Source organism: Vulpes vulpes, chromosome 8, assembly GCF_048418805.1.
Source record: "Vulpes vulpes isolate BD-2025 chromosome 8, VulVul3, whole genome shotgun sequence".
Lineage (NCBI taxonomy): Eukaryota > Metazoa > Chordata > Mammalia > Carnivora > Canidae > Vulpes > Vulpes vulpes.
In genome coordinates, this window is record NC_132787.1 from 36181338 (window position 1) to 36195042 (window position 13705).

Sequence of the window (13705 nt, forward strand, 5' to 3'; positions counted from 1 at the left end):
AAAGAGGGATGAGGAAGGAAAATTTCTGGAAATCTCAGAATCCTGTCGGTACACATTTAAGATACATATATTTTTGAAAGCAGGAATATTGTAAGGAGGACAACTTTTCAGAAGTGTAAGTGTAAGTAAGACACAGTTCTGGATTCTTGGTTTGGAACTCTTCAGGAATATATATGGTGGAAATAATTTTCATTATTCCTCTAGATGCTGAGGTGTCTGAACAATTATCTTTAAAGTTGCCAAAGAATGTAGTAGAAGAATCTGCTCGAGCCTCCATCTCAGTATTGGGTAAGCTCTGGCCCTAGTGAATTATTCTACTACATTGATAGTTTTTACTATATTTCTTTTCCATAAGTACTTGAAATCCCAACTATAATGTCAACTTGATTCTCCTCTCCTGCTTTGGATTGCTCCCAATCATACTTCTGTCCCTGGACAACTCACACTTCCTAAAAATCTTCATTTTTCAATCTTCCTAAAGTGATTCATTTCTTCTTAATGATTCTGATAGATTATAATATATAAGCCTCATGACCTCCCATCTCTCCAATTCCCTAGGAGACATACTGGGATCTGCCATGCAAAACATACAGAATCTCCTCCAAATGCCCTATGGCTGTGGAGAACAGAACATGGTCCTCTTTGCTCCCAACATCTATGTATTGAATTATCTAAATAAAACACACCAGCTGACTCCAGAAGTCATGTCCAAGGCCATTGGTTACCTCAATACTGGTGAGTGATTAAGTGAGTGAGTGAAGACTTCTCGGTGTTATTTTAACAATAGATTGGCTTTCCCAAAAGACTTGAATTACTTAATAATTCTATGATATGTTAGCTTATCAGAGGACCATAGTTACTATGATAAGAATGCTATAATAATTAATTTTGTGGTTATTATCCAGTGTCCAGTCTCTAATAAAGATTTAAGAACCTTGTAACATAGGACAGCAAAATTTAAGAACTATCATAAGAGAGACCAAGGCATTTTAGTAATTTCTCTGGCCACAACGCATACAACCTATCATATTGTTTCATTAACCTTCCATTTTAGGTTACCAGAGACAGCTGAAGTACAAACACCGTGATGGCTCCTATAGCACCTTTGGAGAGCAATATGGCAAGAATAAGGGCAATACTTGGTAAGGAACAGACAGTTTTTTTGAGGTCCTATTTTTGTACTAGCTCTTTCACAATTATATTCCTAGTAACCTTGTCAGATATGTATTATTAAACCTATAGCTGGTTATAATAAATAATATACCAAGAGTAGCAAGGTAACAAACAGAGAAGCTGACATTTAAATACATGTATGTTAGATTGGTCCCCAAAATTCATCTTGTTAATAAAAGGTATTCTTTCTAAATAGTTTTCTTTTTGTGAGAGAGAGAAAGAGTGCACATGAGCAGGAAGAGGGGCAGAGGGAGAGAGAGAATCTTAAACAGGCTCCATGTTTAGTGCAGAGCTTGACTTGGGGTTCAATCTAATGACCCTGAGATCATGACCTAAGCCAAAATCAAGGGTCTTACACTTAATTTCAGGTGATTAACCGACTGAGCCACCCACATACCCAGAAATAGCTATTTTTTTAATCGTTATTTTTTTCTAAAATAGCTCCCAGTTTTTTAATATATGGCCAGTGACTGTATCATATAACTTCTAGGTAAACCATGTTAACTTAGTTTTTAGTATGTTTTTAGATCATACTCATCTTGACTACAAATAACTTCAGTAATTTATTCCTTTTTTCTGAAAGAAATGAGGAGGACCCAGTGACATGAAACATTGTTTTAAAATCCCTAAGGCAGGGCAGCCTGGGTGGCTCAGCAGTTTAGTGCTGCCTTCGGCTCAGGGCATGATCCTGGAGACCTGGGATCGAGTCCCACATCAGGCTCTCTGCATGGAGCCTGCTTCTCCTTCTGCCTGTGTTTCTGCCTCTCTCTGTATATATCTGTGTCTCTCATGAATAAATAAATAAAATCGTTATAAATAAATAAATAAATAAATAAATAAATAAATAAATAAATAAAATCCCTAAGGCAGGGACGCCTGGGTGGCTCAGTGGTTGGGTGTCTGCCTTCAGCTCAGGTCGAGATCCCAGGGTCTTGGGATTGAGTCCTAAAACACACTCCTCTTAGGGAGCCTGCCTCTCCCTCTGCCTATATCTCTGCCTCTCTTCCTGTCTCTCATGAATAAATGAATAAAATATTTTTAAAAAATAAAATAAAATCCCTAAGGCATGGGGCACCTGGGTGGCTCACTCAGTTAAGCACCTGACTCTTGATCTCAGCTCAGGTCCTGATCTCAGGGTCATGAGTTCAAGCCCCTTGTTGGGCTCCACGATGGGTGTGGAGCCTACTTAAAAATACATGGATAAATTAAATCGCTAAGGCAAAGCAAAGCAGTTCACAGTTATTCAGTTTTCAATATAAGAAGATTCTGTCGGGATCCCTGGGTGGCGCAGCGGTTTGGCGCCTGCCTTTGGCCCAGGGCGCGATCCTGGAGACCCGGGATCGAATCCCACGTCAGGCTCCCGGTGCATGGAGCCTGCTTCTCCCTCTGCCTGTATCTCTGCCTCTCTCTCTCTCTCTGTGACTATCATAAATAAATAAAAATTAAAAAAAATAAAAAATAAAAAAAATAAAAAAAAAGAAGATTCTGTCATCTACAGATGGAAATCTCTAGAGAAGAAAAATGACAAACCTTACTCAGATAAGTAAAACTAAGTAACATCAGAAGTACTTAGACTCTCTGTAGCAATGAGAAAATGAGTTAGCAAGGAAATACTAGATCTAGCAGATTAACCAAGCAGTCTAAAGGAGATAGGAGTTCCAAATACACAGGAATGCCTGTCAGGTGACTCACATCAATATAAACATGTCATACGAAGCCTTTACTGTGCCATAGTTATAAAACTATTGTAACAACAGAAATATCATCATCTCCTTCCCCCTGCTCAGGCTCACTGCCTTTGTACTAAAGACTTTTGCCCAAGCTCGAACCCATATCTTCATTGATGAAGCACACATCACCCAAGCCCTCATGTGGCTCTCCCAAAAGCAGAAGGACAATGGCTGTTTCAGGAGTTCCGGGTCTCTGCTCAACAATGCCATTAAGGTGGGGTGTTCTCAGAGTTAGTTTCGATTTGTCCATTTACGATGTCTACAGGGATGAGAAGAAGTAATAATGTAGGAATTCCTTAGGAAAGGTAACTAACTAACATAATTAATTAGTTAACTAATTAATTACTTAACTAATTAATTGATTAATTTTAAAAGCCTGGATAGTACCAAGAAAGAGGGGATAGAACTTAGGTTGATTGGGATCATTTGTCCCCTGGGGATGAATATGAGTAAGGATAAATTCCAGGACACAGTAGAATGCAAAGAGCCGATCAAGAGCATTCTCAGAAGTTAAATTACTCAAATCCCTCTCTCTTGTTCACCGTTACAGGGTGGAGTGGAAGACGAAGTGACCCTCTCTGCCTACGTCACCATTGCCCTTCTGGAGATTCCTCTCTCAACCACTGTATGTACCACCTCATTCCCTCACTGAGCCATCATTCTGGATGCAATGAAACTGCTGCCCTGCTCAGAACAATCACCCTACTGAAAATCATGTCCCTTTATGCCATGCTGGTGTTTCCCAGGTCAACTGAAAATTTGGCCAATCCATTAAGAAAGATTTACACTATCCCAGTGAAGCCTCTAAGCTATTTTTCCCCTAAGACCTCCCACTACTGCCATATACACATGCAAAATGAATTCTAAAAATCTGGCCTGTGTGTCCACCCTATGAATGTAATAATAGCATAAAAATATTTTTCTCTCTATCCAAAAGAATGAGAACAGATGGACACATGCATTTGAAAAATGATCTGTGTTTACCTAGGAATGTTAGCATCCCTATTCACATAGCTTGGTTGCCTCCTTTTTTCTCTTTCCTCAGCACCCTGTTGTCCGCAGTGCTCTGTTCTGCCTGGAGTCAGCCTGGAAGTCAGCAAAGGAAGGACCCCATGGAAAGCACGTCTACACCAAGGCACTGTTGGCCTATGCTTTTGCCCTGGCAGGTAACCAGGAAAGGAGGAGAGAGATACTCACCTTACTTAATGAGGAAGCTGTGAAGGAAGGTGAGTACACATCTGAGATCCTCTCCCATCCCCCATTCTCTATATCCTCCCACACCTACCTCCTGTGATTCCTTGCACCCCCTCTTCTTTTGTCTATATCATTAGAAAATCGGGGATTTCTCTTTTTTTAAGATTTTATTCATGAGAGACACAGAGAGAGGCAGAGACATAGGCAGAGGGAGAAGGCTCCCTGCAAGGAGTCTGATGTGGGACTTGATCCCAGGACCCCGGGATCACAACCTGAGCTGTAGGCAGATGCTCAACCACTGAGCAACCCAGGTATCCTGAAAATCGGTGATTTCTTAAGCAAGTCACACATCAAAAGATAAGAGGCAGTATACTCTAATAGTGAGAAGCTCAGTCTCTGGAGACTAGCTCCAAAACGTTTTACCTATGGGACCTTGGGCAAGTCACTTAACTTATTTGTGTCTCAATTCCTTCATCAGTAAAGTGAGGATAATAATAGTATTTACTTCACAGGATTCTGTCAATATTAAGTAAATTAATACACGTGAAGCACTTAGTAGACTATATGATGGTACATAGTAAGTGCTATAGAAGTATTACCCATTATGATTACAATAGCTGTTCTTTTTTTTTCTTTAAAGATTTATTTATTTATTTATTTATTTATTTATTTATGATAGACAGAGAGAGAGAGAGGCAGAGACACAGGCAGAGGGAGAAGCAGGCTCCATGCCGGGAGCCCGACGCGGGACTCGGTCCCGGGACTCCAGGATTGTGCTCTGGGCCAAAGGCAGGCGCTAAACCACTGAGCCACCCAGGGATCCTCCACAATAGCTGTTCTTAATATTCACCCAATCCTTACCTGGTGCATCATATCATCTTAAACATAAGAAAGGGCTGAAGGAAGTCACTCACAAATAAATTCTGGTATTTTATGTTCATTTCACAAGTCTGATCATGCTGACAAATCTATTTGTATTCACACAATATTTCTATGTATACACTGATCACAGACGGATCAAAGAAATAGAAAATAAAATGCAAATGATAATATTTTACCCAAATAAATCATATTCTACCTTTTTCCCTTGGTAGTGCCATTAATTGCTCATTTTTAGGGATGCTAAAGATGGGTGGCTCAGCGGTTTAGCACCTGCCTTCGGCCCAGGGCATGATCCTGGAGTCCTGGGATCGAATCCCACATCGGGCTCCCTGCATGGAGCCTGCTTCTCCTTCTGCCTGTGTCTCTGCCTCTCTCTCTCTCTCTGTCTCTCATGAATAAATACATAAAATCTTTTTAAAAAATTGCTCATTTTTAAAATGCACTGGGAATATTTCAGATATATAAAAATGCTCAAAGAATCATTAGCAAACCACTTTATACTTTCCCCCCAGCTGAAGAAATACAAAATTACCAGTACAGGAAAAATTCCCTGTGTACCACGCCCACCCCCAGAGGTAACCATTACCTGGAATCTAGCGTTACAATTTCCATGGATTTCTTTATTTTTACTGCATATGCATTTCTAGACAACATTCAGAATTTTTACGTGTTCTTCATCTTTAGATAATCAGTATTACACCTTTCAGTATTTCTGCATCTTGTTTCCTTGTCTGCCTTTTCTTTTTTAAATTCAACATTGTACTAATAGGATTCCCCTCTATGAGTGCCTGTAGTTCATTATGTTCACTGCCACATGATATATTGCAATATACACATAGGCCATAATTTATATTAAAGAGTCTCCCCACCTGGATCTTTTCTTCTTTCTTATTTGTCGCTCCTGCAAACCATGCAGCAGTGACCACTTAATCAACATGTCTCCTTGAGCCTATGTGTGAGTTTCTCTAAACTATCCTTCGAGAAGTGAATTGCTGATTAGTAGGCTAAGCACATCTTGCCCTTTGCTGGATATTCCCCGCTTGCTCTCCCACAGCAGTGTCAATCAGTTCCCATTATTTCACACCTTTGTCAGCCTTTGGTATCTTAAGGATTAGTTATTTTTTCTGGCCTCACGAGGATGAACTCTACTACCTTGGGTCATCTGTGATCATCACAAGAAACCGCTATAGAAAAATTTATAGAAAATTTAGCAAAGCCCAGATAAGGTCTGGCTAACATCAGACAGAGGAAATCACCACAATCGGTGAGGGCACTTGCTCTGCAATTTCTCTGCAACAACCCAACCATAGCAACCATTTGAAAACTTGGACGACTGTGGGCTTCTGACTCTGGCAAATCATCTGCCTTAGGCTGGCTGAGACAATCCAAGTCCAGATTTACACAGAAGAAAAAGCATCTAGATCGGGTTCAAGAGAATATGATTGGAATGTATCCCTCACTTCAGCTCTGGTTTAGGTACTTTCACCTTAAATTAAATAAGAATATGTAGTCACTCATACATCTCTTTTTCTCATCTCCAGAGAGTTCCGTCCACTGGGAGCGACCTCAGAAACCCAGGGCACCAGTGGAGCGTTTTTACCAACCCCGGGCTCCCTCAGCTGAGGTGGAGATGACGTCCTATGTGCTCCTGGCTTACCTCATGGCCCAACCTGCCCCGACCTCAGAGGAGCTGACTTCTGCCTCTCGCATCGTGAAGTGGATCACAAAGCAACAGAATTCCCAGGGGGGCTTCTCCTCCACCCAGGTCTGTGTTTACCAGAACCTTTTACTTCACCTTTAGGTAACAAAGTTTTGAACAAGATATAAAGACATGCAAGAAGAAAACCTGAAGTTGAGAATAACATGAAATGAAAATATTATTAGTATTCAGGGATGGTGAGAAATAAGGAAAAATGCCTGCAATTCTGGCACCCTATCCCTGTTATCATCATGGCCCCCTCTTCCCAATAAGAACTTTATCTTTCTAAAGAAACAGGACCCTGTTTGCAATGGTCAGAGCAGAATGAATTAAAAAAAAAAAAAAGAATCTACCTTCTGGAATCTTCTGGAAGTTCTAAGAGCACCTTCCAAACTGTTCCCAGGAACGCTACTCGAAACCCACTAATCTCTCCTTGCAAATGTCTCTATTTGTAGGTCCCCTTTAACTGGCTTGTTGTAAAGCTGACACATTTTATGCTTCCACTAGTTACCTCTTACTATACAAACATCTGTTCACCAGGAGCATGAAGAACTTTCTTTATTGTACCAACATCCTAAGCCTAACTATATAATCTTATATACAAAAAAATTCATCAGTATGTACACAGCAGGAAGTTTCTTCTTCAGAGAATTTAGAGGTTAGCCTATAGGGTAAACCTCAAAGAGAAAGAGAATATGACAAAATGGCATCTCATCTTTTGTCCATAGTACTTAATCTCTTATTTTTCTATATGAATGGAAAAAACTGAATACTTTTATTAAAAGCTATTCTTCCTTAGAAATCTATTATTTAAAGACTGTCATTCAGATTTGAATGCTGACGAGAATTGAGAATATGACATGCAGGGATGGGGGGAATCCAGATTTCCAATAAAAAAGAGAGCCAAGGACACCTGGCTGGCTCAGTAGCTGAGCATCTCTCTCTGGCTCAGATTGTGATCCCAGGGTCCTGGGATCGAGTCCTACATCAGGCTCCCCACAGGGAGCCTGCTTCTCCCTCTGCCTCTCTGTCTCTCTCATGAATAAATAAATAAAATCTTTTTTTAAAAAAGAGAGAGAGCCAAAAAATTCCATAAATCAAGAAAATAATTATAATTAAGCATGACCCCGATGATGACTGCAAAGGACCTTGGATTTTCTCAGGCGCTGACCTCAGCAGCAGAGTAGAGTTTAATCTGGAGTGAGAGCCAGACTGAACTGTGGTTGGGTGGTGGCAGATATGACCACGATTATCAAGTAACACTTCTTAGGCAAATAGCTAATGCCAGTAAATGATTCCCATTCACATATATTTTCCACATTCCATATCCCACAATATTTATAAATAAAGATCAATTTTCTGAGAAATAAAGCTTCCAAAGCATACAGTCCAAGGCACACATGTGAATGTTATGGGTCTGCTATCTATCTAAGGAATATAACCAATCTTGAAATTAGAATTCCAATATTTAAGTAGTGAGGGAAGAGGAAATCAGCTAACATGGGCCTTTGGGCCCTCAGTAGGTTACCATGACGATGCAGGTTCTCTCCCTCATCTCTTCCAGGACACAGTGGTGGCTCTCCAGTCCTTGTCCAGATACGGAGCAGCCACTTTCACCAGGACTGGGAAGCCAACCCAGGTGACCATCCAATATTCAGGGACATTTTTCACAAAATTCCAAGTGGACGATGACAACCGCCTGTTACTACAGCAGACCTCATTGCCAAAGGTGCCTGAGGAATACACCATGACGGTGACAGGAGGAGGGTGTGTCTACCTCCAGGTGAGACTCTTGGGGACATGGGGCAGTGTCCACATAACTGTTCTCACCGAAAACTCCTCTAACTCAGCAAATGATAGGGCAAATCAGAGAAAGAGTTGAGGAAGTTGGGAGGGGTGCCGGTGAAGAGAGAAACACAGATTTTTGTCTCTGATGTTCCACAGACATCCTTGAAGTACAATATTCTTCCAGAAAGGGAAGAGTCCCCATTCGCTTTGGAGGTACAGACTCTGCCCCAAACTTGTGACAGACCCAAAGCCCACACCAGCTTCCATATCTCGCTGAATGTCAGGTGAGACTTCTGAATTAATCATCTCATAGATATAACAACCAGTCCTCTTACTGGAACTCCTCCCAAAGCTGAGCAGTGTGGCAATAAATGGTTGCACTACATTTATTGAAAAAGAAATGTGTCCTCATGCTCATACAGAACTTCTCCATGGTGGGGTTTATATACATCGTACATCGCCTGCCTCCAGGATCTATGATTGTCGAACCTCATTATTTAAGGATTAATTCCCCTCAACAGTAACTAAAAACAAAAGAATATTAGCCCTTGCCTCTGACCTGAATTCCTGATTTAATTCTGATGTAATCGATTCATTCTCTGATTTCATTCTATTGTAATGAAATTCTATATTATCTTTGCTCTATCCAGGGCAGAAATGGAGAATTCCTGAAAAGTATGAATAGAAGGAAGTAGTGACTCTCTAGTTAGAATTACTACTGGCAATAAATAACTCTCAGGTTATATACAAAATAATCAATTTGGGGGGAACATACATATATATGCAGCAGTATTCAAGTAGCTCCAGGGCTTACCAAAAAAATGTGTCTGTCCACAAGAGTATTCTAGCCTTGATGGGGATATGATTCAGGAAAAAAAAGTTAAAGTATACGTAACAAATAAGTGGCAAAGGTTAGAGATCTCAGACCCAGCTATGCATCACTTACTGTCTTAAATTACAGAGGTTGGAGTCCACACCCTTGAAGTCCTGATTCATCAGGTCTAGGGGACAGCCTGGTCTTTGTGGCTTTAACAAGTTCCCTGGAGACTCTAACGCACACCGTCGTCCACATAGGGTGGATATTTAGGGAGACTTCCATGTACCTTTGAAGGCTGTAAGGGCTTGCTACGGGCATAGAAAAAGAGAATATTTAACAACAGAGAAGACCCTAATTCCTTTCTTCCCTAATTCTTCAGTTACACCGGGAGTCGTCCTGAATCCAATATGGTGATTACTGACGTGAAGATGGTATCTGGCTTCATTCCCCTGAAACCAACAGTGAAAATGGTAGGTCTAGTATAAGTTCAGGAGGCTCCATTTTATTTGATGTTTTAGGTATCTTCACACTAAGAAAATACTAAAGTACTTTAAATCACTTCTGATTTAAATAATACTTTCTCCAATCTGAGAAATATAATTTAACATGCTTGTATACTAGGGTTTTTGGTGTGGGTTTTTTTCCTCATTAAACTTTGTTTTAATGGATCTCAAGATTCTGTGACAGATATTTGGTCGAATTGTTCCCATTAAAAAGTACTTATTTTAAAAACTAATAAATTAAAACACACACACACAAATGGTCCACAAAACATTCACCCTTCCCTCTGAAGGTTTTCTGAGACATTTTCATCATTAACCAGTCTTCCTTTTAAACTTAACTGTCCAATTGAGACAGAGTTCTGTGGTCATTCTTCCACAACTGGTTAAGACTGGGATAATATAATATTAGGTATAATATTCATTTAGCCTCCTGAGCTTCTGGGCAGATGTGGTGATCTTGCCAGCTCCAGCAGCCCTTTCATCCATTGCTTTGATACACCTAAAGGGACTGTTTCATGTTACAAACAGCTCTTTTCTATGAGCCACATCTACTAGGAGGTCAGCAGGTTCCCACTTTTCATGGAGCTTAGACTCTTAAGAAGATAAAGCTTAGGGGCGCCTGGCTGGTTCAGTAGGAAGAGCATGATCTCATCATGGTCCCAAGCCCCATGCTGGGTATAGAGATTACTTAAATAAATAAAACGTTTTTTTAAAAATGAGATAAAGTTTATGCACCAGAGAAGAAAAAAAAACATGAAAATGACCAATAGACATTAACTGTAATTATTACAGAAGTTCGGAGAAAAATGAAATTGCTGTAAATTAGAGAAAGCAAAATAAAGTTTAAAAAAAAACAGCCCTTCACAAAAGAATAAAATGTAAGCTGAACATCAAAATATGGGGAATTCCCAAGTTTAGGATATTTATTTCACTCTTCTTCAGATGTATCAACTTTATGCATAGTCATGTGCCATACTAATATCAAACCCTGCATCCCATGCAGCCCAATTATCTTTCAGTTTTTAATTTGAAAACATTACCCTCTTCACTTACAAAAATCACTTGAAGAAACTTTCCTCTTAGGCTTAATTTGGTAATAACAATTCTTCTTTTCTCCGGTTTTCCCAGAGGTTTCATCTGTTTATTAACATTTGTGATGTCTTACTTTTCTTCAGCTTGAGAGATCTAGCCATGTGAGCCGAACAGAAGTCAGCAACAACCATGTGTTGATTTATCTGGATAAGGTGAGAGCCCTGCCACTCTAGTAGCAAAAAAATACAGATAATAATCTCTCTAAGAGGACTATAATAATCCTATTCTAAAGGACGTGAATGAAGGCATTTTGGAGACATCACCTCCATGGCAAAAATTTGAGCATTCTAATATTAATTCCAGTAAATATTCTTCTCTCCTTTATTCACATTTCATGTGAAACTATGGGAAGAAATAGCTTATTATAATTTTGGGGTGTAAATCCTTCCAGAATGTTATAAGCAAAAAATTCTCTATACAATGTGTTTGTTATGTCCATAAGCTATTTTGAAGCTTTGAGTAATATAAGGAAGAAATCCAATGGTAAATCCAATGATTTCTTCCTTCTATTATTATATCAACATCAGTTATTATGTTGATGTTGATATGTCAATTATATATTATATTTCAAATACATCAATTATATAAATGACATCTCAATTTCAACAGCACATCAACAGTATAAAAGGGGAAAATACTCATTTCAGCAAGGATGCACCATAAAATGATAAGATGAGTTGACCAATAAACCAATCTCATTTTATAGTTATGTGTTCTAACATTATTTATTCATATATTAATGGACATTTTATTTTACAAGTGTTTTGAAAGTGTAATAGGGCTGTAACAATCGACCTTTTACATTACTTTTTAAGTCAACACAGTATTTCTACAAGATAGAGGAGTAAAACTATACAAAATCACTGGATTTGTAAAAATGAACATTGCCATTCAACCAACAAAAATCATATTATCATTCACCCATTATAAATAGAATGCACATACCAGCATTGATAGGAGTATATGAATTGTTTGAGTTATTTAGGAAAAATTTAGGGATATTTTCAAGCACCCTGGGAGCTTTCTATAAAACTTAAGGACACCATTAGTTGATAAAAAGGTTTTTTTTCTTGTGATGCCTGCGGTTAAGCATCTGCCTTCGGCTCAGGGCGTGATCCTGGAGTCCTGGGATCGAGTCTCACGTCGGGCTCCCTGCATGGATCCTGCTTCTCCCTCTACCTATGTCTCTGCCTCTCTCTCTGTGAGAGAGAGGTCTCTCATGAATAAATAAATAAAATCTTTTAAAAAAAAAAGTTTTTTTCTCCCCAGAAGTAGATGAATAATTAAACTCATTCAAAGAAGAGAGAAGAAAGCTTGTCATCTCCTTTTGCTTTCTAGGTGACAAATCAGACACTCAGCTTGTCCTTCATGGTTTTGCAAGATGTCCCAGTAAGAGATCTGAAGCCAGCCATAGTGAAAGTCTATGATTACTATGAGACAGGTGAGTATGAACAACTTTCACTTAGAAATTAAATTTCTGATCACAAGAATTTAGATTTGAGAAATGTGTAGGGGCAAATTATTACACTAATTATTCTTACTACTTCATTTTGTCTCCATCAAGTCTGATTCTTCTCTGTCTTCTATACATTCATTGTAGAAACTATCTTATCATGTAAATACATCAACTACTAATAGAGACCACCTGTGGGATGTTTCATTCCCTTTTCTTCAGATTAGTTAACTATAAGACAACATGAGACTTAAATAAGTATAACATTTGAACTGTCTTTCAGAAGTTAGGGGAAAGAGAAATACAACATATTGTATTTGAAGAGTTAGCAATATAAGACAGCAAGCAACACATCAAATGGATGATACTTATGTTTCTGATACAATTCTTCCCATAATAAAAGATTTTTTTAACTGACTTGCATCCCATAGATGTTTTCTTTCCCTCTCACTTCACCTAATGGTTTTGTTTTGATTCAGATGAGTTTGCAATTGCTGAGTACAATGCTCCTTGCAGCAAGGGTAAGTAATGCACACTCTTTCCAAATGCAGTCAGACCCGCTTGGCTTGTCTCTCACATTTCCATAAAATTCTGGCTAAATATTTTTCATAGACATCATCTTGCTCACAGTGCAACCTATTATAGAAAAACGCATTTACCGGGAAAGGGCCGCTGATGGGCAAATTTCAGATAGCTCATAGGTTTATTTGTTGGATACTTATAAGTAATAAATCTCATTTCCCACTGTGCTAATCAGGCTTCCTTAGGCAGTATGCTACCCAGACCTAAGGGGAGGAATATTCACTGTTCAGGAAGCCCAACTCCATCTTGATTCTCTCTTTTTTCCACTATCACAGATCATGGAAATGCTTGAAGACCATGTCAATGAAAACCTCTTTGCTGGTGTCCTCATTCCACAGACTAAGGAACTTTTGTGTCTATGAAGATTTGAGGAATAAACTTTTTTTTTCTGGTCAGTTGTTATCACTGCTTCCTCATTCACACAATAGACATTTATTACATTTTCATATAATTCCCAATAGAATTCTGAGATTAAAAATTCATAGCAATCAAGGGTTGAGGGACTTCAGAAAATGAAAAACATTACAGTGATGGTGGTCTATAAGTAGGCTTCATTTGGGGTTGCAGGGAAAGTACTGGATTATTTGCTGTAAGAATGTGAAGTATGTTTGGTTACAGGAATCCCCTAAGAAAAAGCCAAAGTGCATGGAAAAGACTTTCCATAATAAAGAGAAATAATGAAATACGGTGTTGGATAAGTTATATTGGGAGGCAGCATAATTAGTTGGAACTTCACCTGAACTGGGGTTATGTGTCCTCAGAACCAAATCTGCCATTGATACAAGTAATTAG

At 39.0% G+C, this 13705-nt stretch overlaps 1 protein-coding gene across 1 annotated transcript in view; it reads left to right on the top strand.

The window, feature by feature from the left end:
* Positions 1-13308, top strand: part of LOC112917296 (alpha-2-macroglobulin-like) — a 41724-nt gene extending 28416 nt beyond the window's left edge. Inside the window, exons 23-36 of the mRNA XM_025995236.2 lie at positions 205-288; positions 559-735; positions 1055-1142; positions 2961-3117; positions 3454-3528; positions 3949-4129; positions 6521-6744; positions 8243-8461; positions 8623-8750; positions 9663-9753; positions 10962-11030; positions 12217-12319; positions 12811-12852; positions 13189-13308. Coding sequence (XP_025851021.2) covers positions 205-288; positions 559-735; positions 1055-1142; positions 2961-3117; positions 3454-3528; positions 3949-4129; positions 6521-6744; positions 8243-8461; positions 8623-8750; positions 9663-9753; positions 10962-11030; positions 12217-12319; positions 12811-12852; positions 13189-13205 — 1655 coding nt within the window. The 3' untranslated portion in view covers positions 13206-13308. The remainder of the gene's footprint in view (positions 1-204; positions 289-558; positions 736-1054; positions 1143-2960; positions 3118-3453; positions 3529-3948; positions 4130-6520; positions 6745-8242; positions 8462-8622; positions 8751-9662; positions 9754-10961; positions 11031-12216; positions 12320-12810; positions 12853-13188) is intronic.
* Positions 13309-13705: the final 397 nt, after the last annotated feature.